This window comes from Haliaeetus albicilla, chromosome 13, assembly GCF_947461875.1.
Source record: "Haliaeetus albicilla chromosome 13, bHalAlb1.1, whole genome shotgun sequence".
Lineage (NCBI taxonomy): Eukaryota > Metazoa > Chordata > Aves > Accipitriformes > Accipitridae > Haliaeetus > Haliaeetus albicilla.
Genome location: NC_091495.1, coordinates 324,652 through 344,320, shown reverse-complemented (window position 1 = coordinate 344,320; position 19,669 = coordinate 324,652). Strand labels below are relative to the sequence as shown.

The window sequence follows — 19,669 nt, the reverse complement described above, 5'->3', positions numbered from 1 at the left end:
CCCCATCAGAAGGACCCATCCGTAGTGAGGAGAGACGTGGCACGACCCTATAGGAGATCCACCACCCGCCCCTCCCCATCCCAGTTCTCCCAGTCCCTCCCAGTCTCCCATGGGAGACAAGGACCCCACTTGGCACCTCCCCGTCCCCGTGTCCTCGGGGTCTTTGTCCCCACCAGGGTTATAAAGGGAGCGGTGGCACCCAAAGGGGACTGCAGCCATGGCCTTGTCCTTGTGCCCATGGGTAGCCCTGGTGGTCCTGGTGGTCCTGGTCCAGGGGGGGCTCGGAACTGCCTTCACCAAGGTGATCTCCGTGGAAAATGGGGGGCCCTGGGGGGACTGGGGCGACGCTGAGTTCTGTCCTGACAACACCTACGCTACCGGCTTCCAGCTGAAGGTGGGTCCAGGTTGGGGGGACGGGGGGACAAGGGGGGGCAACATGGGGGTGACGGCTCCTTGATGTCCTCCAGGTTGAGCCCCACAAGGGTTTCTTCAGGGATGACACGGCTCTCAACGGGATCCGGCTGCTCTGCAGCACGGGGATGGCCACGGCCAACGAGGGGCCGTGAGTGACGGGGGTTTAGGGGGAGGGGGGCACGGGGGGGTCCGTGTGGGGTGACGGTGGTGGTCATGGGGTCCTTGTGTGGGGTGGGTGTGGGGTGTCCATGTGGGGTGATGGCTGCGGGGTCCCTGTTTAGGGTGTGTCTGCGCGTGGTGACAGTGGTGGCCATGGGTACCCCTGGGACACCCATCTAAGCTGACGTTGGTGGCCATGAGTGTCCCATGCGTGCTGCCCCCACTGCCATGATGTTCCTCCATGACCACCATGCCTCATCCATGACCACCACACCCCATCCGTGGCCACCGTGGCTCCTTCATGGCCACCACACCCCATCCATGGCCACCATGATGTTCCTCCATGGCAACCACACCCCATCCACGAGCACCATGCCCCATCCATCGCCACCGCAACCCAGGAGGGGACCTGAGGGGTATCCAGGGTGGGGGCTGGTGACCGTGACGTGTGTCTCCTCCCCACCATGTCCATGTGTGTCCCCCCAGCCGGGGCTCCTGGTCGTACCCCCTGAGCTGTGGCCGCAGCCAGCACCTGGTCTCCTTCCGTCTGCGGGTGGAGGCACCTCGTGGCCTTTGGGATGACACGGCCGCCAACAACCTGGATGTCACCTGCTCGGATGGGACGGTGCTGGAGGGCCAGGGGGGCCCCGCAGGGGTCTGGGGGAACTGGAGCGACTCCTGTCCCTTCGGCTGGGGGATCTGCGGGCTGCAGACTCGCGTGGAGCCCCCCCAGCGCGGGGGAGACGACACTGGCCTCAACGATGTCAAATTCTTCTGCTGCACTTGAGACACCCCCCCACCGTGTCCCCACCTGGGTGTCCCCCTGATGGCCCTCCCATGACCCCCAATGTCCCCCTGTGTCCCCCCCCACATCCTCCATTGACCCCAATGTCCCCCCATGTTTCCCATTGACCCCCATGTCTCCCCAAGATCCCCCCATGGCCCCCCAATGTCCCCTCATGGCCACCATGTGCCCCCCCCAACCTCCTTCGACCCCTGTGTCCCCCCCATGTCATCCCATGACCACCATGTCCCTCCGTGTCCCCCCCCACCTCCACCCTCGACCCCCATGTCCTCCCGTGCCCGCCCCCATCCTCCCATGGCTACCACGTCCCTTTGTGTGTCCCCAATGTCCCCCCCACAGCCTCCCTTGACCCCTATCCCCCACATGTCCCCCCCCATGTCCTCCCACATCCGCTTGTGTCCCACCCACGTCCTCCCTCGGTCCCGCTGACTGTCCCCCCCAACGTCCCCATGTCCCCTTTGTGCCCCGCCCCCCGGCCACCCTCATTAAACTCGGGTGGGTAACGAGCTGGTGCCGCCTCATTCTTGCTGGGGGGGGAGACCCGACACCTGGACACCTGGGTCCCTGGGGGGGGGGGTGGGTGACACCCAAATGCCTGGGTGCTCCCCTGGACCTTGTCCCTGTGGTTAAATGATTAACCCCGCAGCGGGGGGGGGTGGCAGGGCCAAGCCTGGGCCAGTGCTGGAGAGTGGGTGCCCCCCCCCCTCAGTGAGTCACAGGGACCCCCACGGATGGCTGGGTCCCCCTGGGGTGGAGGAGGGGGTAGGCGGTCCCCTGGACACCTGGGTCCCCTTTGGGGGGGATGCCTGCGTCCCCCCACCCAACCTCCCCCGTCCTCTCTTCCAGCCCGCCCCCCCAGGATGGAGAAGGGGCAGGTAATGGGGGGAGGGGTGGGGTGGGGTCCCCAGGGACTCCCCTGACCCCCCCCCCTTTGACCCTTCCCTCACCCCAGCAGCCCCCAGCCCCGCCTGAGCCCCCCCAAAGCAGCCCCAATGCACCGAAGAGCCCCATGGCCCCGGGGGGTGAGAGATGGGGGGCTGGGGGGTATTGGGGGTCCCTGGGGGGGTATTGGGGGGCTACTGAGTGACATTGGGGTGCTGAGAGGGGGTCTGGGGGATACTGGGGGGGTCTGGGGAGCACTGGGAGGCACTGGGGCTGGAAATAGGAGGAGTCCTGGGGTGCCACAGGGAGGTATTGGGGGTCGTGGGGGCACTGGGGGGTATGGGGAGGCATTGGGGGGGCAATGGGGGGTACTGAGGTGGTATTGGGAGGCACTGGGGAGCACTGGGAGGGACCGGAGGGGTATTGGGGGGTCTGAGGGGGTTGTGGGGGCACTGGCAGTTACTGGGGGGTACTGGGAGTTTACTGGGAGGCAGTGGAGTGTAGTGGGGATCGGGGGGGGTGTCGGTGATGCCCCCCCCGCCCCCCCCTTGTTTCCACATGTGCCGCCCCTCGCCGGGGGGGCAGCAGCTGCTGGCAGAACTGCGGGACCCCCCGCCACTGCGCCCCATCTGCCGCCCCTCCCCCCTCACCACCGTCTTCCGGGGACCCCCCCCTCCCCCCACCGTGAGTCCTGGACTCCGGTGTCCCCCCGGGGGGGTGGGGGGGAGGGGTCAGTGGGGCCACCCTGGGGCAGGGGTCACCCCGATGCCTCCCGGGGGGGTCAGAGGTCAGGCCCGGATGCCAGGCTCACCCCAAGGGGGTCACAGGGGGTCACCCGCATGTCTGGGTCCCCGGGGGGGGTCAGGGGGCAGTGGGGTCATGCGGGGGATTTGGGGAGTCACCCCACTGACCACTGACCCCCCCCTTCTTTTGCCGCCCCCCCCCCCAGAGCCACCACCGGGGCCCAGAGACGGGTCCCGGCCTCACGACCCACAGTGGATCGGGGGGACCCCCCAGAGGTCGGGGCCCCCCTCCCACCACACCTCGCCGGGGCCGGGGCAATAAAGAGCTTTAATTGACAGCGCTGGCCACGCCCCCGAATCCGTGGGAGGAGCCGGGAGCGGACGGAGCACCGGCAGGCACAGGGCGACACGCTGCCGGAAAGCGCGACGGCCTCTCCGACGTGAAGGCCACGCCGCCGTAAAGCGCGGCGAGCTGTTTTCGACGTGCCTGCCACGCTGCCGCAAAGCGTGCCGTCCCATTGTCGTGAAAAAGAGGGTGCCACTCCGCAGTAAAGCGCGGCGAGCGGTTTTCGACGTGCCTGCCACGCTGCCGCAAAGCGCGACGTCCTCTCGTCGTGAAAAAGAGGGCGCCACTCCGCCGTAAAGCGCGGCGAGCGGTTTTCGACGTGCCTGCCACTCTGCCGGAAAGCGCGACGTCCAATACTCGTGAAAACGAGGGCGCCACTCCGCCGTAAAGCGCGGCGAAAGGTTTTCGACGTGCCTGCCACTCTGCCGGAAAGCGCGGCGTCCCATAGTCGTGAAATGCCACGCGCCACACCGACGTAAAGCGCGGCGAGCGGTTTTCGACGTGCCTGCCACGCTGCCGGAAAGCGCGGCGTCCCATAGTCGTGAAAACGAGGGCACCACTCCGCCGTAAAGTGCGGCGAGCGGTTTTCGACGTGCCTGCCACTCTGCCGAAAAGCGCGGCGTCCAATAATCGTGAAAACGAGGGCGCCACTCCGCCGTAAAGCGCGGCGAGCGGTTTTCGACGTGCCTGCCACGCTGCCGGAAAGCGCGGCGTCCCATAGTCGTGAAATGGCACGCGCCACACCGACGTAAAGCGCGGCGAGCGCTTTTCGACGTGCCTGCCACGCTGCCGGAAAGCGCGGCGTCCCATAGTCGTGAAACGGCACGCGCCACACCGCCGTAAAGCGCGGCGAGCGCTTTTCGACGTGCCTGCCACGCTGCCGGAAAGCGCGCCGTCCCATAGTCGTGAAAACGAGGGCACCACTCCGCCGTAAAGTGCGGCGAGCGGTTTTCGACGTGCCTGCCACTCTGCCGAAAAGCGCGGCGTCCAATAGTCGTGAAAACGAGGGCGCCACTCCGCCGTAAAGCGCGGCGAGCGGTTTTCGACGTGCCTGCCACGCTGCCGGAAAGCGCGGCGTCCCATAGTCGTGAAAACGAGGGCGCCACTCCGCCGTAAAGCGCGGCGAGCGCTTTTCGACGTGCCTGCCACGCTGCCGAAAAGCGCGGCGTCCCATAGTCGTGAAACGGCACGCGCCACACCGACGTAAAGCGCGGCGAGCGCTTTTCGACGTGCCTGCCACGCTGCCGGAAAGCGCGGCGTCCCATAGTCGTGAAACGGCACGCGCCACACCGCCGTAAAGCGCGGCGAGCGCTTTTCGACGTGCCTGCCACGCTGCCGGAAAGCGCGGCGTCCAATAGTCATGAAACGGCACGCGCCACACCGCCGTAAAGCGCGACGAGCGGTTTTCGACGTGCCTGCCACGCTGCCGGAAAGCGCGGCGTCCCATAGTCGTGAAAAAGAGGGCGCCACACCGACGTAAAGCGCGGCGAGCGCTTTTCGACGTGCCTGCCACTCTGCCGGAAAGCGCGACGTCCTCTCGTCGTGAAAACGAGGGCGCCACACCGACGTAGAGCGCGGCGAGCGCTTTTCGACGTGCCTGCCACGCTGCCGGAAAGCGCGGCGTCCCATAGTCGTGAAAAAGAGGGCGCCACTCCGCCGTAAAGCGCGGCGAGCGCTTTTCGACGTGCCTGCCACGCTGCCGGAAAGCGCGGCGTCCCATAGTCGTGAAAAAGAGGGCGCCACTCCGCCGTAAAGCGCGGCGAGCGATTTTCGACGTGCCTGCCACTCTGCCGGAAAGCGCGACGTCCTCTCGTCGTGAAAACGAGGGCGCGACTCCGCCGTAAAGCGCGGCGAGCGGTTTTCGACGTGTCTGCCACTCTGCCGGAAAGCGCGGCGTCCCATAGTCGTGAAACGGCACGCGCCACACCGCCGTAAAGCGCGGCGAGCCGTTTTCGACGTGCTTGCCACGCTGCCGGAAAGCGCGCCGTCCCATAGTCGTGAAACGGCAGACGCCACGCTTCTCTAGAGCGCGGTGGCCGGTGTTCCGCTGTGCCTGCCGCGGTGCTGTGCGGCGCGGCGTCCCCTGTCAGCGAAGCGGCGGGTGCCACGCTGTCGTAAAGCGCGGCGGGCGCGTCCGACCTGCCTGCCACGCTGCCGTAAAGCGCCGAGCCGTTCAAGTAGCCGTCGCGCTGCAAAGCGTGGAGGAAGATGGCGGCGGTGACGGTGCGGGCGGCCGCGGTGGAGCCCTGGGCCAGGCTGGGCTCCGCGGGGCCGCAGCGGGAGTGGACGTCGGAGCCCGTCAGCACCGGCGTGAGTGGGGCTGGGGGGTTGTCGGGTAGCGGGACCCCCCTGGGGTCTGGTGGGTATTATGGGGTAGAAGGGAGCCGCGTGGGGGGGCGGGGTACGGGGCTGTCGGGGGGCTGTGGGGCTGAAGGAGCCCCCGGTGGGGCTGGGGCTGGTTACGGGGCAGAGGATTCCCCATAGAGGGCTGGAGGGGGGATGTGGGGCAGGAGGGTCCCCTCTGAGGGGCTGGGGGGGGTAAGTTGTGGGGCTGGGGGGAGTTGTGTGGCAGGAGGGGGGGGTATGGGGCAGAAGGAAGCCCGCTGGGGGCTGGGGGGGGACTATGGGGCAGAGAGACCGCCCCCGCCTCAGCGCAGCCCCTCCGCCCAGACCACCATCATGGCCGTGGAGTTCGACGGGGGAGTCGTCATCGGGGCCGACTCCCGCACCACCACCGGGTGAGGGGCGCCGCCGGTGATGTCATCGGTGATGTCACCGCGGGGGGCTGTGGGGTTGGCGGCAGCGGGGGGGGGGTCGCCAGATGTCCCCAGGCGTGGGGGTGTCACCGGTGTTGTCGCAGGCAGCCTGTCACCGTGATGTCACCCCCCCGAACCTTTGCAGGGTGTCCCAGGTGCCACCCGTTGTCCCCAGACCCTCTGCTGTCACCGTGACACCTGTCACACCGTTGTCACCCGGCGCCTGTCACCATGATGGCACCTGACGTCACCCTGATGTCACCGCCGCCGCGTAGGGGTGGTCCCGGGGTGTCACCAGGTGTCCCTGAACCCTCCATGGTCATGGCGAGGCGGTTGTCACCCGGTCCCTCCTCACGGGGCTTGTCACCCCTATGCCACCCGTGACGTCACTGCGATGTCACTTGCAGACGATCGGGACCCCCGTCACGGGGTTGTCACTGTTGGGACCCCCCCCAAAAACCGTAGGGGGGTTCTGGGGTGGGGCGGGGCTGTCGCAGCATTCGCCATGATGTCACCGCAGGTCGTACGTGGCCAACCGGGTGACGGACAAGCTGACCCCCGTCCACGACCGCATCTTCTGCTGCCGCTCAGGCTCTGCCGCCGACACGCAGGCGGTGGCCGACGCTGTGGCCTATCAGCTGGCCTTTCACAGGTACGCGCCGTGATCTGTGGGGCAGGGAGGAGGTGCGGGACAGGCGCCGTGGGGCAGGCGCCGTGGGTCTCAGCCCACACGTTCTCCCTGTCCCACAGCGTGGAGCTGGAGGAGCCGCCCCGGGTGCGGACGGCCGCTCGTCTCTTCCAACAAACCTGTTACCGTTACCGGGAGGAGCTCAGCGCCGGCATCATCGTGGCTGGCTGGGACCCACGCCGGGGGGGGCAGGTGGGGGGGCCTCTGCCCCGTAGCACTCTCTTCTGCCCCATAGTATTCTTTTCTGTCCTATAGCATCACCTTTTCTACCCTACGGTGTCTCACTCTGCCCTAAAACGTCACGTTCTGCCTCCTAGCATTCCTTTCTCTGCCCCATAGGGTTCATAGGGTTCTCTTTTCTACCCTATAGTGTTTCACTCTGCCCTACAGCATCTTCTTTTGCCGCCTAGCGTCTTTCGCTCTGCCCCATAGCAGGGCCCTGCCTCATAGCACGGGGCCTTCTGCCCCATGGCATCCCCCCTTCTATCCTGTAGCACTCCCTTCAGCTTTACATATCTCTCTGCCTCACAGCATCACCTTTGAACCCCATAGCCCCCCCCAACCCCCCTAAAATGTATGTGGTGCTGATGGGGGGGCTCCTCCTGCGTTCCCCTGCCCCATAGCCCCCCCTCTCTGCCCCATAGACCCCCCTGACCACCCGCTGTGCCCCCTAGGTGTACGTGGTGCCAATGGGGGGGCTCCTCCTGCGGCAGCCCTTTGCCGTGGGGGGGTCAGGCAGCTCCTACATCTATGGGTTCCTGGATGCCGCCTTCCGCCCTGGGATGACCCGTCCCCAGTGCCAGGATTTTGTTGCCCGTGGTGGGTTTGAAGGGGTTGGGGGGGCTGAGGAAGGGGAGAAGTGGGTTTAGAGGGGCATATGGTGGGGTTTGGGGGGGCATGGAGCTGGGAGGCAGATTTGGGGGGGGGACGGACATGGGGGGTTAAGGGGGTCCCAGGGGGGCTTCGGGGGGAGCTGGGGAAGGGGACAGAGGGGTTTGGGGGTGACGGGGGGGGTTGGGGGGCACAGAGGGGTTTGGGGGGAGTCCCAGGGGTCTGGGGGGGACAGGGACAGGGGGTTTTGGGGGGACAGGGGAACACGGGGGGGGTCTGAGGTGCCCCCGGGGGGGGTCCCTGACCTGACCGTGTGTCTGTCTGTCCCCCCCTCAGCGCTGGCACTGGCGATGGCCAGGGACGGCTCGAGTGGGGGGGTCATCCGGCTGGCGGCCATCACCCAGGCCGGGGTGGAGCGCAGGGTCCTGGCCGGCCCCGACCTGCCAGGGGGTGACGGCGGCCCCCCCGCCTGAGGGGACACCCCCAGACCTGGGGGGAGCACGACGGGGGGGACGACGACGACACGGGGGGGACGTACGGGGCAATAAAGGGCTTCGCGCGCTCATTGCCTCTGCCTGTGTCCTGCTGGGGGGGGGCGGGGGGCTGTGCGCGCCCCCCCTTCTTGTCACACCCTCTCACGACATGGCGGGTCCCTCATGTCGTCGGGTTGAGGAGCGGCAGGAAAAGGGCGGGAACGGCTCGCGCTGGGGGTTGTCGCCCGGTCTCCTGCCGTTTCCCGCTGCGCATGCGCGCCGCTCGGAGGGGGCGTGGCCAGCCCTCGCAGTCAGCGGCGGGGCCCGGCCCGGCCCCTCACGGCCCCCGGGGCGGGGGTGAGGGGCTCTGGGGGGTCTTTGGGGGGTCCCCCGTTCCTCCTCGGCTTCACGGGCCCGCCCCCTCCCCCCCAGAGCCGTGGCGGATCCCGTTCCCGCCTGCGGGTTGGATGGTACCGACCTCTCCTCCCTGCGGGTGAGTGGGGGAAAGGGGGGGGGACAGGCCTCGGGGGGGCTGTGAAGGGGGAACACCCCCATCCCCTCAGGGCCCCCCCTCCGGTGCTGCCTGCAGGGCCTCCCAGTGCCCCCCAGTAGTCTCTCCGGTGTCCTCCAGTGCCTCCCAGCAGCGCCCAGTGTCCCCAGTACTGCCTGCCATGCCCTCCAGGACCTCCCAGTACCCCCCAGTCTCTCCCAGTGCCCCCCAGTACTGCCTGCCATGCCCTCCAGGACCTCCCAGTACCCCGCAGTCTCTCCCGGTGCCCCCCAGTACTGCCTGCCATGCCCTCCAGGACCTCCCAGTACCCCCCAGTCTCTCCCAGTGCCCCCCAGTACTGCCTGCCATGCCCTCCAGGACCTCCCAGTACCCCCCAGTCTCTCCCAGTGCCCCCCAGTACTGCCTGCCATGCCCTCCAGGACCTCCCAGTACCCTGCAGTCTCTCCCGGTGCCCCCCAGTACTGCCTGCCATGCCCTCCAGGACCTCCCAGTACCCCCCAGTCTCTCCCAGTGCCCCCCAGTACTGCCTGCCATGCCCTCCAGGACCTCCCAGTCTCCCCCCGTCCCCCTCCCACCAGGCGGGGGTGTCCTTTAAGGGGACCCCCTCCCAAAACATCCACCCAGGGACTGCTCCAGAAAGGGGGGACTGCAACCCGGGGGGCTTCCCCACCCACCCCCCGTCTGCCCTTGAGCCACTGGGGAAGCGGGTCATGGGCTGGGGGGGAGGGGGGGGGGGTGTCCCGTCCCCATGACCTCCGTTAACGAGCCCTAATTATGGCACCGAGACATTCGGGGGCCAAAAACCTTGTTTGAGCCAGTCTGGGGGGGTAGTGCTTCACCAGCCAGAATTCCTGGGGTTTGGCCCCCTCTTGTTTTGGGGTGAAGAAGCTGTTTTGGGGGTGAAAAGGCTTTTGGCGGGGGGGCCGAGGGTCCCAGTTTGGGGGCTAAAAGCACCATTTTTGGTGGCAGAAAGTCCATTTTTGGGGGGAAAAGCTGCAGTTTGGGGCTGAAAATCTCCATTTTGAGGGTGAAAAGCCCATTTTGGGGGCAAAAAGTCCAGGTTTGGGGACATAGAGCACCATTTTGGCATCGAAAATCTGCAGTTTGGGGGTGATAAGCCCCATTTTGGAAGTGAAAAGCCCCAGTTTGGGAGCAAAAAGCCCCATTTTGGAGGCAAGAAGTCCAGTTTGGGGGTAAAAAGCTGTGGTTTGGGGTCTGCAAAGACCCATTTTGCAGGTGAAAGGTCCCATTTTGGAAGCAGAGGGCCCCAGTTTGGGGGTGAAAAGTCCCAGTTCAGGGGCTAAGGGCTCTGGTTTGGGGTCAAAAAGCCTCATTTTGGGGGCCAAGGGCCCCATTTTGGGGCATAAAGCCCTGTTTTGGAGGTGAAAACCTGTTTTAGTGGCAAACACGTCCAGTTTGGGGGCCAAAGGCCCCATTTGGAGGTTGAAAAGCCTGGTTTGGGGGGTGTAAGGCCCCTGGTTGGGAGAAAAAAAGACCTGTTTTGGGGACAAAGAATCCATTTTGGGAGTGAAAAGTCCCAGTTTGGGGGCTGAGGGCCCTGTTTGGGGGTGAAAAGCCAAATTTGGGGGCTGAAAAGTCCCGGTTGGGGGGGGCTAGGGCCCCATTTTGGGGTTGAAAAGCTATGGTTTGGCGGTGTAAAGCCCCGGGTTTGGAGCAAAAAGTCCCAGTTCGGGGGCACAAAGCCCAGTTTGGGGTTAAAATGCCCCAGTTCGGAGCAAAAAGACCCTTTTTAGGGGCAAAAAGCTCTGATTTGGGGTGAAAAACCCATTTTGGGAGATGAGGGCCCCAGTTTCGGGGAGAAAAGCCCCAGTTTGGGGGCTGAGGGCCCTGGTTTGAGGGTGAAAAGCATTGCTCTGGGGTCAAAAAGGCCCATTTTGGGGGCAAAAAGGCCCATTTTGAGGATGAAAAGTCCGTTTTGGGTGCAAAGAATCCCAGTTTGGGGGCCAAGGGCCATAGTTTGGGGTCAAAAAGCCCCATTTTGGGGTCAAAAAGCCTGTTTTGAGGTTGTAAAGCCTGGTTTTGGGGTTGAAAAGCCCACTTGGGGATTGAAAACCCTGATTTTGGAGTCGAAAAGCCCTGTTTGGGGGCTGGCGCTCCCCGGTGCGGTGACCTGGTCCCATGGTGGTTCCCGGGGGACACAGCGATGGGACATGGTGACCCCAAAACTGGGATATTTGGGGGGGGGGGGGGTCACCTTTAACCCTTCCCTGCCCCCCGCCCCGCACCCCCCAGGACCCCGCCGGCGTTTTTGAGCTGGTGGAAATCGTCGGCAGCGGGACGTGAGGAGGAGGAGGAGGAGGAAGGGGCGCGTAGGTTACTCATGTGCCAGCCCCGCATCACCCTCTGCCCCACGCATCCCCCTGTGCCCCACACGGTGGGGCCCTCCGTGGGGCTGGTGTCCCCTCTGTGGGTCCCGCTGTCCTGCCTGTCCCCCCCAGTGACCCCCCGTCCCTCCGTGTCCCCGCAGCCCTTGGCAGAGCTGCCCCAGCACCTGCTGCTGGTGGAGCCGAGGGTGGAGGAAGGCTGACGGCTGAAGGTCACCTGCGGCTGCGGCGCCGTCGACACCGACCGGGCGACTGCTACTGACGTGCGGAAAACAGACTCCACAATCAGTGAGATTGTAAAGTAGGTATGTTCATTCAGCGCTGGGCAGCACGGGGGGTAGTCCCACCAAAGTCGCGCGCACCTGACTTGGCAGTTCGCTTTAAATTTATACAGTCAAGTGTTACATATACATAGAGTTTTGCAATACGCATATACATAGGCGTTACCTATCCCCGCTTCATATTAAAATTGGCTCCAGGAAGTCATTTCCATAGTCTCCTCTCAACTGCGCTTGCGCAGTGCCTCCTTATGGTGGTCGTCTGGTGGTCGTGAAGATGAAGGCTGTATGTCGTCTTCACAGTGAACTCTTAACCTTCTGTCCCTGCGCAGACTCAGTCGCTCCTTGGCATTTGTCGAAATCCCAAGGCTGGTCTTGGCTGGTTGTTGGGGTCGGCTGCTGCTTCTTATCAGGGACTATCTCCTGTCCCAGCCAGCCTCAACAATGCAAACATTAAACATCACTTCTCATCCCCTTGGGCCATGTCTACCTCTACTGAAACTTCTTTAACTTCATTATAAGCTAGATAATTATTGAACAATTCCTATCTACATTCATATATCTACTAAGGTTCCTTTGGTTCCCCGCCTCACTACGGCCTCGATGTCCCCGTCCACGTGAGGGGGGACGTGGGGGGGACGCGGGGGCTGGTGCCTTCCTCAGCTACGTCTGGGTGCTCGGTTAATTGACGTTGAGGCAGAGCCGTGAGGCGATGACGACGACGGTAGAGCTGGCGTCACCTCTACCTCCCCGTCCGCGCGACTGGGGACGTGGCGGGACGCGACGCGGGGGCGACGCGCGGGAGGACGTGGGGCGCGGTGGGTGCCTCAGCGTACGCCCAGATACGCAACTGGGACAAAATGGCGGACGGGGGTGTCGAGGCCGGGGGGGGGGCTTGGGGACACCGGGGGGGGGGGCAGCGGCCTCTCCCCCCCTCCTGAAGCCAGGCAGGGCTCCGACTCCCCCTCCGCGTGACCCCTTTCCCCCCACATCACTCCCCGCTCCCCCCCCCCTTACTCCCCCCGCCTCACGTGGTCCCGCCCCTCACTCGCCACGTGATGCCGCGGCCCCGCCCAGGTGTTCCTCGCCTGGGGGCGGCAGCCGGGTGTACTCGGTGACCCCGCCCCGGCACGGCGCCCTCTGCTGGTGACCCCGGCCGCGCCCCGCCCACCTGCCAATCAATCAGCTAGCACCCCTCCCCTGGCGTGATGGACAGGTGGTAGCCACGCCCCATCGTGGGGCACACCGCCCTCCCGGCACCGAGCTGTGGGGCTGGGGTGACTATGGGAACCCCCCCTGCCCCGGGGACCCCACTATGGGGCAGGGTGGGTCGTGGGGCACACCCCCCCCAAGTCCCCCCAGTGTGGGGCTGGGCCCCACCTTGGACCCACCCACACGCCCCCACGGAGTGCCCCCCACCGTGGGTCAGCTCCCACTTCACTGCTCTCGCTCCAGGCCGTCTTTGTAGATTTTCCTTTAATTATTTGATAACAAGGAGTCATTAACGAAGCACTTGATGGGCCCTGGGGACTGTGGGGCGCCCTATGGCGGGGGGGTGGGGGAGAACCTGCTGTGGGACAGAAGTTGCGGGTAGGGGTGGCTCCTGCCCCACAGCGTGACCTTGACATTCACTGTCAATAAAGCCCCGAACCCCAAAACGACCCCTCGGCTGCACCGGACCCCGGGGGGGGGTGGTTGGGGGGCGGGGGGGGCTAGGGTCCCCCCAGATGTGGGGCAGAACAGGGGACGGGGCACCATGGGGTTCTTAACCTCAGGTATTGGGGGGGTGATATGGGGCTGCCCCATAACAGGTATTGCTCCATGCACCCGCCCAGACCCCCAAGTTGGGGGACCCAGGCGTCCGGCCCCACAGGAGATGGGGGGTGGGCATCGACCTGGTGCTTTTTGGGGGCCCCCCCCAATATTTGGGGCCCACCCCTTAGAGGCTTCAGAGCCGACACCAACAGCTTATTTACTGACCTATAAGGATGGGGCGGGTGACACACAGACCCCCCGTGGCAGGGGGGTGCACCCCATAGTCACCCCACAGTTGCCCTATGGGGACACAGGGGTCAGCCCCACAGCCCTGAGGGAGATAGGGGGCTGCCCCACAGCTCCTATAGGGACAGACAGACACCCCATAAACCCTCACGGGGACACCCTATAGCCCCCATAGGGGACCCAAGGCTGCCCCACGGCCCCCCATAGCCCCCACAGGGACAGACAGATGCCCCACAGGGATGTGGGGCACCCCATAGGCCCCCTGGGGGACATGAGGACACCCCACAGCCCCCTGTGGGGCCACAGACATGTCCCATAGGCTCCCCCACCACAGCCACAGGGCCACCCTACAACCCCTATAAGGACCCAGGGCCACCCCACAGCCCCCCCCCCCCCATGGGGCCAGAGAGTCATCCCACAGTGTCATCCCCCCCCAGGGACCCCGCCAACCCCCAGAGAGACACAAGGGACTCGAGAACACCCCCCACAGCCCCTATAGGGACAGCGAGACACCCTATAACCACCTATAGGGCTATGGGGTTGCCCCATACCCCCCCCCTCGGGTTGGGGGGGGGTCAGGCGCTGAGGAAGAGCCTCTTGTACCACTTGTTCATCTGCTCGAGGAAGATGAAGGTGAGGACGGTGTGGGGGCCCAGCCGGGCGTAGTAGGGGGTAAAACCCTTCCAGAGGCTGAAGAACCCCTCATACCGCACCACCTTCACCAGCACGTCCTGGGGGGGGGGGGGGGTCAGGGTCAAAGGAGGTCGCGGGGGGGCCCCAAAACACTGGGGGACCTGCCCACCCGCCCCTCAAAGAGGGGACCCCCCCCCTCCAAAAGCTGCCGCTTGCTCACCAGCCCGTTGCGGTATTCAGGTTTCCCGTCGATTGTCCGCATGTTTTGGATGCTGTCAGGGAAATTTGGGGGTGAGATTTTGGGGTGTGTTCTTTCCCCAGAATTAAAGGGGTGTGGGGGGGTGTTTCCCCTTAATTACCCACCGGGTCTTAACGATGTCGACGGGCATGGAGGCGGCAGTGGTGACCAGCCCGCTGATCATGCTGGCGCAGAAGTGGCAGAGGATATCGTCGCGGAAATACCCTGGGTGGGGGGGAAACCCCAAAAATAAGTGGGGGGGTCACAGATTTTGGAGGACCCCCCCCCGCATACCCCAAGCCTCACCGGAGTCGAGGAGGAACTGCTTGGATTGGGAGTAGGAGGCAAGCTGGGCGGCGTTGACCACCACGGCCCGCGCCATGGTGGGGATGCAGCCCTGGGGGCGGGGGGGGGGGGCACAGTGAGGAAGGGGGGGTTTAGGTCCCCCCCCTGCACCCCCATATCCCCCCCTGCACCCCCACATCTCCCTGGGCCCCCCCTCGACCGTGGCAACCCCCTCCTCCCCCTCCGTGCGGTCCTGGGAGGGGGGAATGGAGTAAGGGGGGGGTGTCAGAGAGAGGGGGGGGGGCTATAGGGGAGGGGGGATTTCGGGGTACCCCCGGCACCCCCATACCCTCCAGAGCGTGGCGACCCCCTCCTCCCTCGCCATCCGCAGCAGCGCGTCGAAGACGTTGCGGTAGCCGCGCCGCTCGGCGGGGGGCAACCTGCAAACCGGGGCCGAGTTTGGGGTGAAAAAGGCGGCTTTCGGGGGGAAACGGGAACGAGACGCGGACGGACACTCCAAATTTTGGGGGGGGTTCACCTGCCGTCGGCCGTCATGCGGATGAGGGCGACCTCGGCGGGCGTGCCGACGAAGGCCCCGGCGGCACCGGCGGTCATGCCGATGGCAGCTTTGGCCAGGAAGGGGGGGGGGGTCCCGTCGGCCCCCCCCAGGCGCTCCAGCAGGACGCTGTAGATCCCCAGGCGGGTGGTGGTGTAGGTGGCCTGGCGCAGCAGCCCCGCCGACAGCCTGGGGGGGGACCGGGGGGGCACCCCAAAAGTGGCCTCGGGACCCCAGCACGGGCCTCGGCATCCTCCAAAAGCCCTATGGTGCCTCCGAGATGCGCCCCCCCCCCCCCCCCCGAAAAGCTGGCCCCAGGAACCCCGAATTCAGAGCCAGGACCCCCCCCGGACCCCGCCATCATCCTCAGGACCCCCCAACACCCCTCCCCAAACTCTAACACCAGCCCCAGGAGCCCCCCCCTAAACCCTTAGACCACCCCCGGACCCCCCCCATCTCCATGCCCCCTGTGCTGTCCCCAGGACCCCCCCAAACCCTGACACCATCCTCAGTGCCCCCGGCATCAGCCCCAGGACCCCCCAAACCCCCCCCATCATTCCCAGCACCCCAACACCAGCCCCAGGCCCCCCTTCACGGCCCCCAACATCTCCAGGACCCCCCCAAACCCCCACATCATCTCCAAGACCCCCAAAACCAGCCCCAGGACCCCCCCAAAACCTACCTCACACCCTCTGTGTTGTCCCCAGGACCCCCCCAAAATCTCCAGGACCCCCAACAACCTCCTCACCCCCCCCAGACCGTCCCCAGGGCCCCCCCAAACCCCAACACCATTCCCAGGACCCCCCAACATCCTCAGGACCCCCAAAATCATCCCCGCACCTGTGGGTCACCCTGGGTGGGCGTTGGGGGGGTCCTGGGTCACTCTGGGTGACCCCAAGAGGTGCTGGGGGGGGTTGGGGGGGCCGGGGTGACCCCAGGAGGGTCCTGGGTGACCCTGGGGGGGTCCAGGGGGTTTTGGGGGAGCGACACGTGACCCTGGACAGGACTGGGTGACCCCAGGGGGTCCCGGGGGGGGTCTGGGTGAACCTGGGTGGGTCCTGGCTGACTCCAGGGGGGTCTGAGTGACCCCAGTGGGTCCCAGGCAGATCTGGGGGGGCCAGCTGCGTCCCAGCGGGTTTTTGGGCGGGGGGGTGTCCCAGGGGAGTCTGGGTGACCCCAGGAGGGTCCCGGGTGACGCTGAGCAGTTCGGGGGGGGGGGGGGGTCCAGGGTGACCCCGGGAGGTTTAGCGGGGGTGTCCCGGGGGGGCCGTTACCCGGTGTAGATGCCGCGCAGCCCCTCGCGCCGCAGGATGGAGGTGAGGGCGTGCAGGCTGGTGGGGTACTCGCGCCCCTTGGCCCCCTCCCCGCTCAGCTGCATCCGGTTCTTCACCAGGTCCAGGGGCTGCACGAAGACGGTGGCCCCCATCCTGGGGGGGGGGGGGGGGGGTGTCAGCGGGGGGGGCCAAAATCCACCCGGCAACACCCCCCCAGGGAGCCCGGGCGGGGTAGGGGGGCCTGAAGGGGTTTGCGGGGCACTGGGGGCAGCATTTGGGGGGGCTAAAAGGTTTGGGGAGGGGCCTGAAGGGGTTTTGGGGGGGCTGAGGGGGGATTTAGAGAGGCTAAAGGGGTTTTGGGGGGCATTTGGGGGGGCTAAAATGTTTGGGGGGGCTTGGGGGGGGCCTGAAAGGGTTTTGGGGGGGCTGAGGGGGGATTTAGAGAGGCTAAAGGGGTTTTGGGGGGCACTGGGGGGCATTTGGGGTGGCCAAAAGGTTTGGGGGGGGTTGGGGGGGGCCTGAAAGGGTTTGGGGGGGGCTGAGGGGGGATTTAGAGAGGCTAAAAGGGTTTTGGGGGGCACTGGGGGGGCATCTGGGGGGCTGAAAGGTTGGGGGGGGCTTGGAGGGGCCCAAAGGGGTTTTGGGGGAGCTGAAAGGGTTTTGGGGGGGCTGAAGGGGGATTTAGAGGGGCTCAAGGGGTTTCAGGAGGCCTTTGGGGGGGGCTAAAGGGTTTGGGGGGGCCATGGAGGGGGCTGAAAGGCTTTTGAGGGCGCTGAGGGGAGACTTAGAGGGGCTCAAAGGGGTTTGGGGGGCACTGGGGGGCATTTGGGGAGGCTGAAGGGTTTGGGGGGGGCCATGGGGGGGCTGAGGGGGTTTGGAGAGGTGGGGGGGGGTTGGGGGGGATTTGGCGGGGGGGGCTGAAGGGGTTGGGGGGGTCGGGGCTTCGGGGGGGGCTTCGGAAGGCTCGGGGGGGTTGGGGGGCCCCGGGGGGGTCTGAAGGGTCTCGGGGGGTCCCGGTTTTGTTTTTTTTCGGGGGGGTTGTCCCGCTCCGGGGGGGGGCTCTCACCCGGCCAGGCCGCCGAAGAGAAACTTGACCGACTTCGGGGAGGTCTTGGGCCTCTCGGCCGCCGGTGTCGCCGCCATCGCGGCCGGGACCCGGTACCGGGGCGGGGGGGGTGGGGGGGGGGGCACAAGGACCCGGGGGGTCCGGAGCCGGCGGCGCCCCAAGGTGACTCGGGGGGGGGGAGGTGTGCGCATGCGCGACGCGGCTGCGCGGGGCCGGCGGGGGGCGTGGCTGCGCAAAGGAGGGGGAGCGGTCTCGCCTGGAGGGCGGGGAGTCGTCTCGCTGGGGGCGTGGCCCCCCATGGAGGGTGGGGAGGTGCGGTCCGGCCGGGGGGCGTGGCTTAGTGTGGGGGGAGGTGTCGTCTGATCCGGGAGGGCGTGGACTAAGAGGGGAGCGTAGCCCCGCGCTGAAGGCGTAGCTTGATCCAATAGGGAGGTGCCGGGGGCGCGGCCCTGCTGGGGGCATCTCCCCGCCCTCCCGCCTCTCATTGGCTAGACGTGTTTCGGCGGGAAGGATGTTTGGCGGGGATTGGTTAGAGAGTGGGCGGGCTTTAGGGAGGTCTTGTCCTTCCTCTCGCGAGAGCCTACTGGGCGCCGCCATCTTGCGAGGCTGCCGGTTCTGAGAGGAGGCGGCGGCGGCGGGAGGGGCCGAGGCCGAGGCCGAGGCCGAGGCCGAGGCCCTGGCTCTGGCCCGGCCGGAGGGTCCCGGTCCCGGTCCCCGTCCCGCGATACCGCCGGGTGCCGGAGCCGCCGCTGGTGCTCAGCGCCGTTCTGTTGCCTGTCCAGGCCCATATCCGAGCGGTGAGCGCTGGAGGGGGTGGGTATTGAGGGAGGCTGGGAGGTACTGGAAGGCATGCACGGGTGTCCTGGGGATACTGGGAGCACTGGGAGGTACTGGGAGGCACCGTGGGTGTACTGGGAAGCGCTGGGAGGTACTGTGGTTATACTGAGAGGTACTGGGGAGCACTGGGAAGTACTTTGGGGTGCATCGGTCGGCACTGGGATCACTGGGACCCCCTCCCCCCCAAGTACCAGTGACTGGTCCTGACTGGAAGTTACTGGGCAGGTACTGGACCCCAACTCCTCCCTGGAGTTTGCCGACCTCCCGGCTCTTTTCGGGGCCCCCCCTTCCCCCCCAGGGGCTGGTGGTAGGTGCCCCCTCCCCCCCAAACACCACTACCCCCCCCCCATATTGGGGTGCCCCCCCGGATACCGGGGTCCCCTCCAGCCCCTCACCTGGTTTTTGGGGGTCTTGCGGGGGGGGTGGGGGGTCCCTAAAATGGGGTGTGTGTCCCCCACCCTACCCTGAGGTGCTGGGGGGGTAACAAGGGGGGAGTGGGGGGTGACGGGGTGTCACCGTCCTGCAGGTGACAAGGTGACGCAGCACCTAGCGCCCATGGGTGATGCGTGTGGCACTGTGGGTGGTGGGGTGATGCCGTGCCACGGGTGACACTGACACCGTGACGAGGTGCCACAGGCGATGGGGTGACCTGGTGTGCAGTACCACGGGTGACGGGGTGACACTGTGACAGGGTGCCACAGGTGATGGGGTGCCACAGGTGAGAGGGTGATGGGGTGACATTATGACCTGGTGACCGGGTGACACTGTGACACCGTGACAGGGCGCCGCAGGTTATGGTGCCACGGCTCAGTGGCTGCCCAGACCCTCAGCTGTACGCTGGTGGGAGCAGCCGCAGAACGTTCCCTACAGGAAAGGTATGTTCTGCCCCACAGTCACCCCACAGCTGTCCCATAGACACCCCATGGCCGCCCCACAGCTGCCCCGTGGCACAGCCGTGCCGCTACCATATGGGCCGGCCAGCCCCACGGCCGCCCCGCTGCCCTCCAACCTGCCCCACTGGCCATGGCCACCCCACAGCCACCCCTTAACCTGCCCCACGGCTTCCCTACAGCCACCCCCTGTGGCTGCTCCACAGCTGCCCCATAGCCATCCCTCACCCTATAGCTGCCCCACTGCCCTCCAGCGTGCCCCAGCAGCCCCATGCCACCCCCACACCTATCACCACCACCCTCTAACCTGCCCCACTGGCCATGGCTGCCCCATAGCTGCCCTATAGCAGCCCCACTACTGCGCCACATCATGCCCGTAGGGTTCAACGAGCTTCACCGCCGCCCCCAGCCCTCAAGCCTGCCCCCTGCAACCACAGCTGCCCTATAACTCCCCCACACAGCTCAACCAGCCCCACGGCAGCCCCACAGCTGCACTGTAGCTGCCTCACTGCACCAGCTCCCCCATCCCCTGCCCCACTTACACCCCATAGCGACCCACATGGGGGGGGGCAGTTAGGGGGCCCAAACACCCGGGTCCTCCCCATACATGGACTGGGGCGGGGGGGGAGCTCCTTCCGCCCCACGGCCTAATGGCCGC

The 19,669-nt window shown here is 66.3% G+C and overlaps 3 protein-coding genes and 1 long non-coding RNA gene across 4 annotated transcripts; 3 read left to right on the top strand and 1 right to left on the bottom strand.

Annotated features, from left to right (window-relative positions):
* The first annotated feature begins 163 nt into the window (after positions 1-163).
* On the top strand, positions 164-1,884 carry LOC138688472 (vitelline membrane outer layer protein 1 homolog). The gene is made up of 3 exons (XM_069799736.1): positions 164-394; positions 468-562; positions 1,060-1,884. Exons 1-3 carry the CDS (start codon positions 218-220, stop codon positions 1,358-1,360), a joined length of 573 nt encoding a protein of 190 aa, XP_069655837.1. The 5' UTR covers positions 164-217; the 3' UTR covers positions 1,361-1,884.
* Positions 1,885-5,500: 3,616 nt separating this feature from the next.
* On the top strand, positions 5,501-8,189 carry PSMB6 (proteasome 20S subunit beta 6). The gene is made up of 6 exons (XM_069799729.1): positions 5,501-5,659; positions 6,020-6,087; positions 6,626-6,757; positions 6,856-6,985; positions 7,468-7,612; positions 7,961-8,189. The coding sequence occupies exons 1-6, from the start codon at positions 5,558-5,560 to the stop codon at positions 8,095-8,097; spliced, it is 714 nt and encodes a 237-aa protein (XP_069655830.1). The 5' UTR covers positions 5,501-5,557; the 3' UTR covers positions 8,098-8,189.
* A 234-nt stretch (positions 8,190-8,423) lies between these two features.
* LOC138688467 (uncharacterized) lies at positions 8,424-12,135 on the top strand. Its single transcript, XR_011327362.1, has 3 exons — positions 8,424-8,590; positions 11,097-11,258; positions 11,474-12,135. It is a non-coding gene; the product is annotated as an uncharacterized lncRNA (long non-coding RNA).
* A 555-nt stretch (positions 12,136-12,690) lies between these two features.
* SLC25A11 (solute carrier family 25 member 11) lies at positions 12,691-17,603 on the bottom strand. Its single transcript, XM_069799726.1, has 8 exons — positions 17,285-17,603; positions 16,219-16,371; positions 14,927-15,133; positions 14,738-14,828; positions 14,410-14,500; positions 14,229-14,328; positions 14,086-14,137; positions 12,691-13,963 (listed from the first exon to the last, which is right to left on the bottom strand). Exons 1-8 carry the CDS (start codon positions 17,581-17,583, stop codon positions 13,808-13,810), a joined length of 1,149 nt encoding a protein of 382 aa, XP_069655827.1. The 5' UTR covers positions 17,584-17,603; the 3' UTR covers positions 12,691-13,807.
* Positions 17,604-19,669: the final 2,066 nt, after the last annotated feature.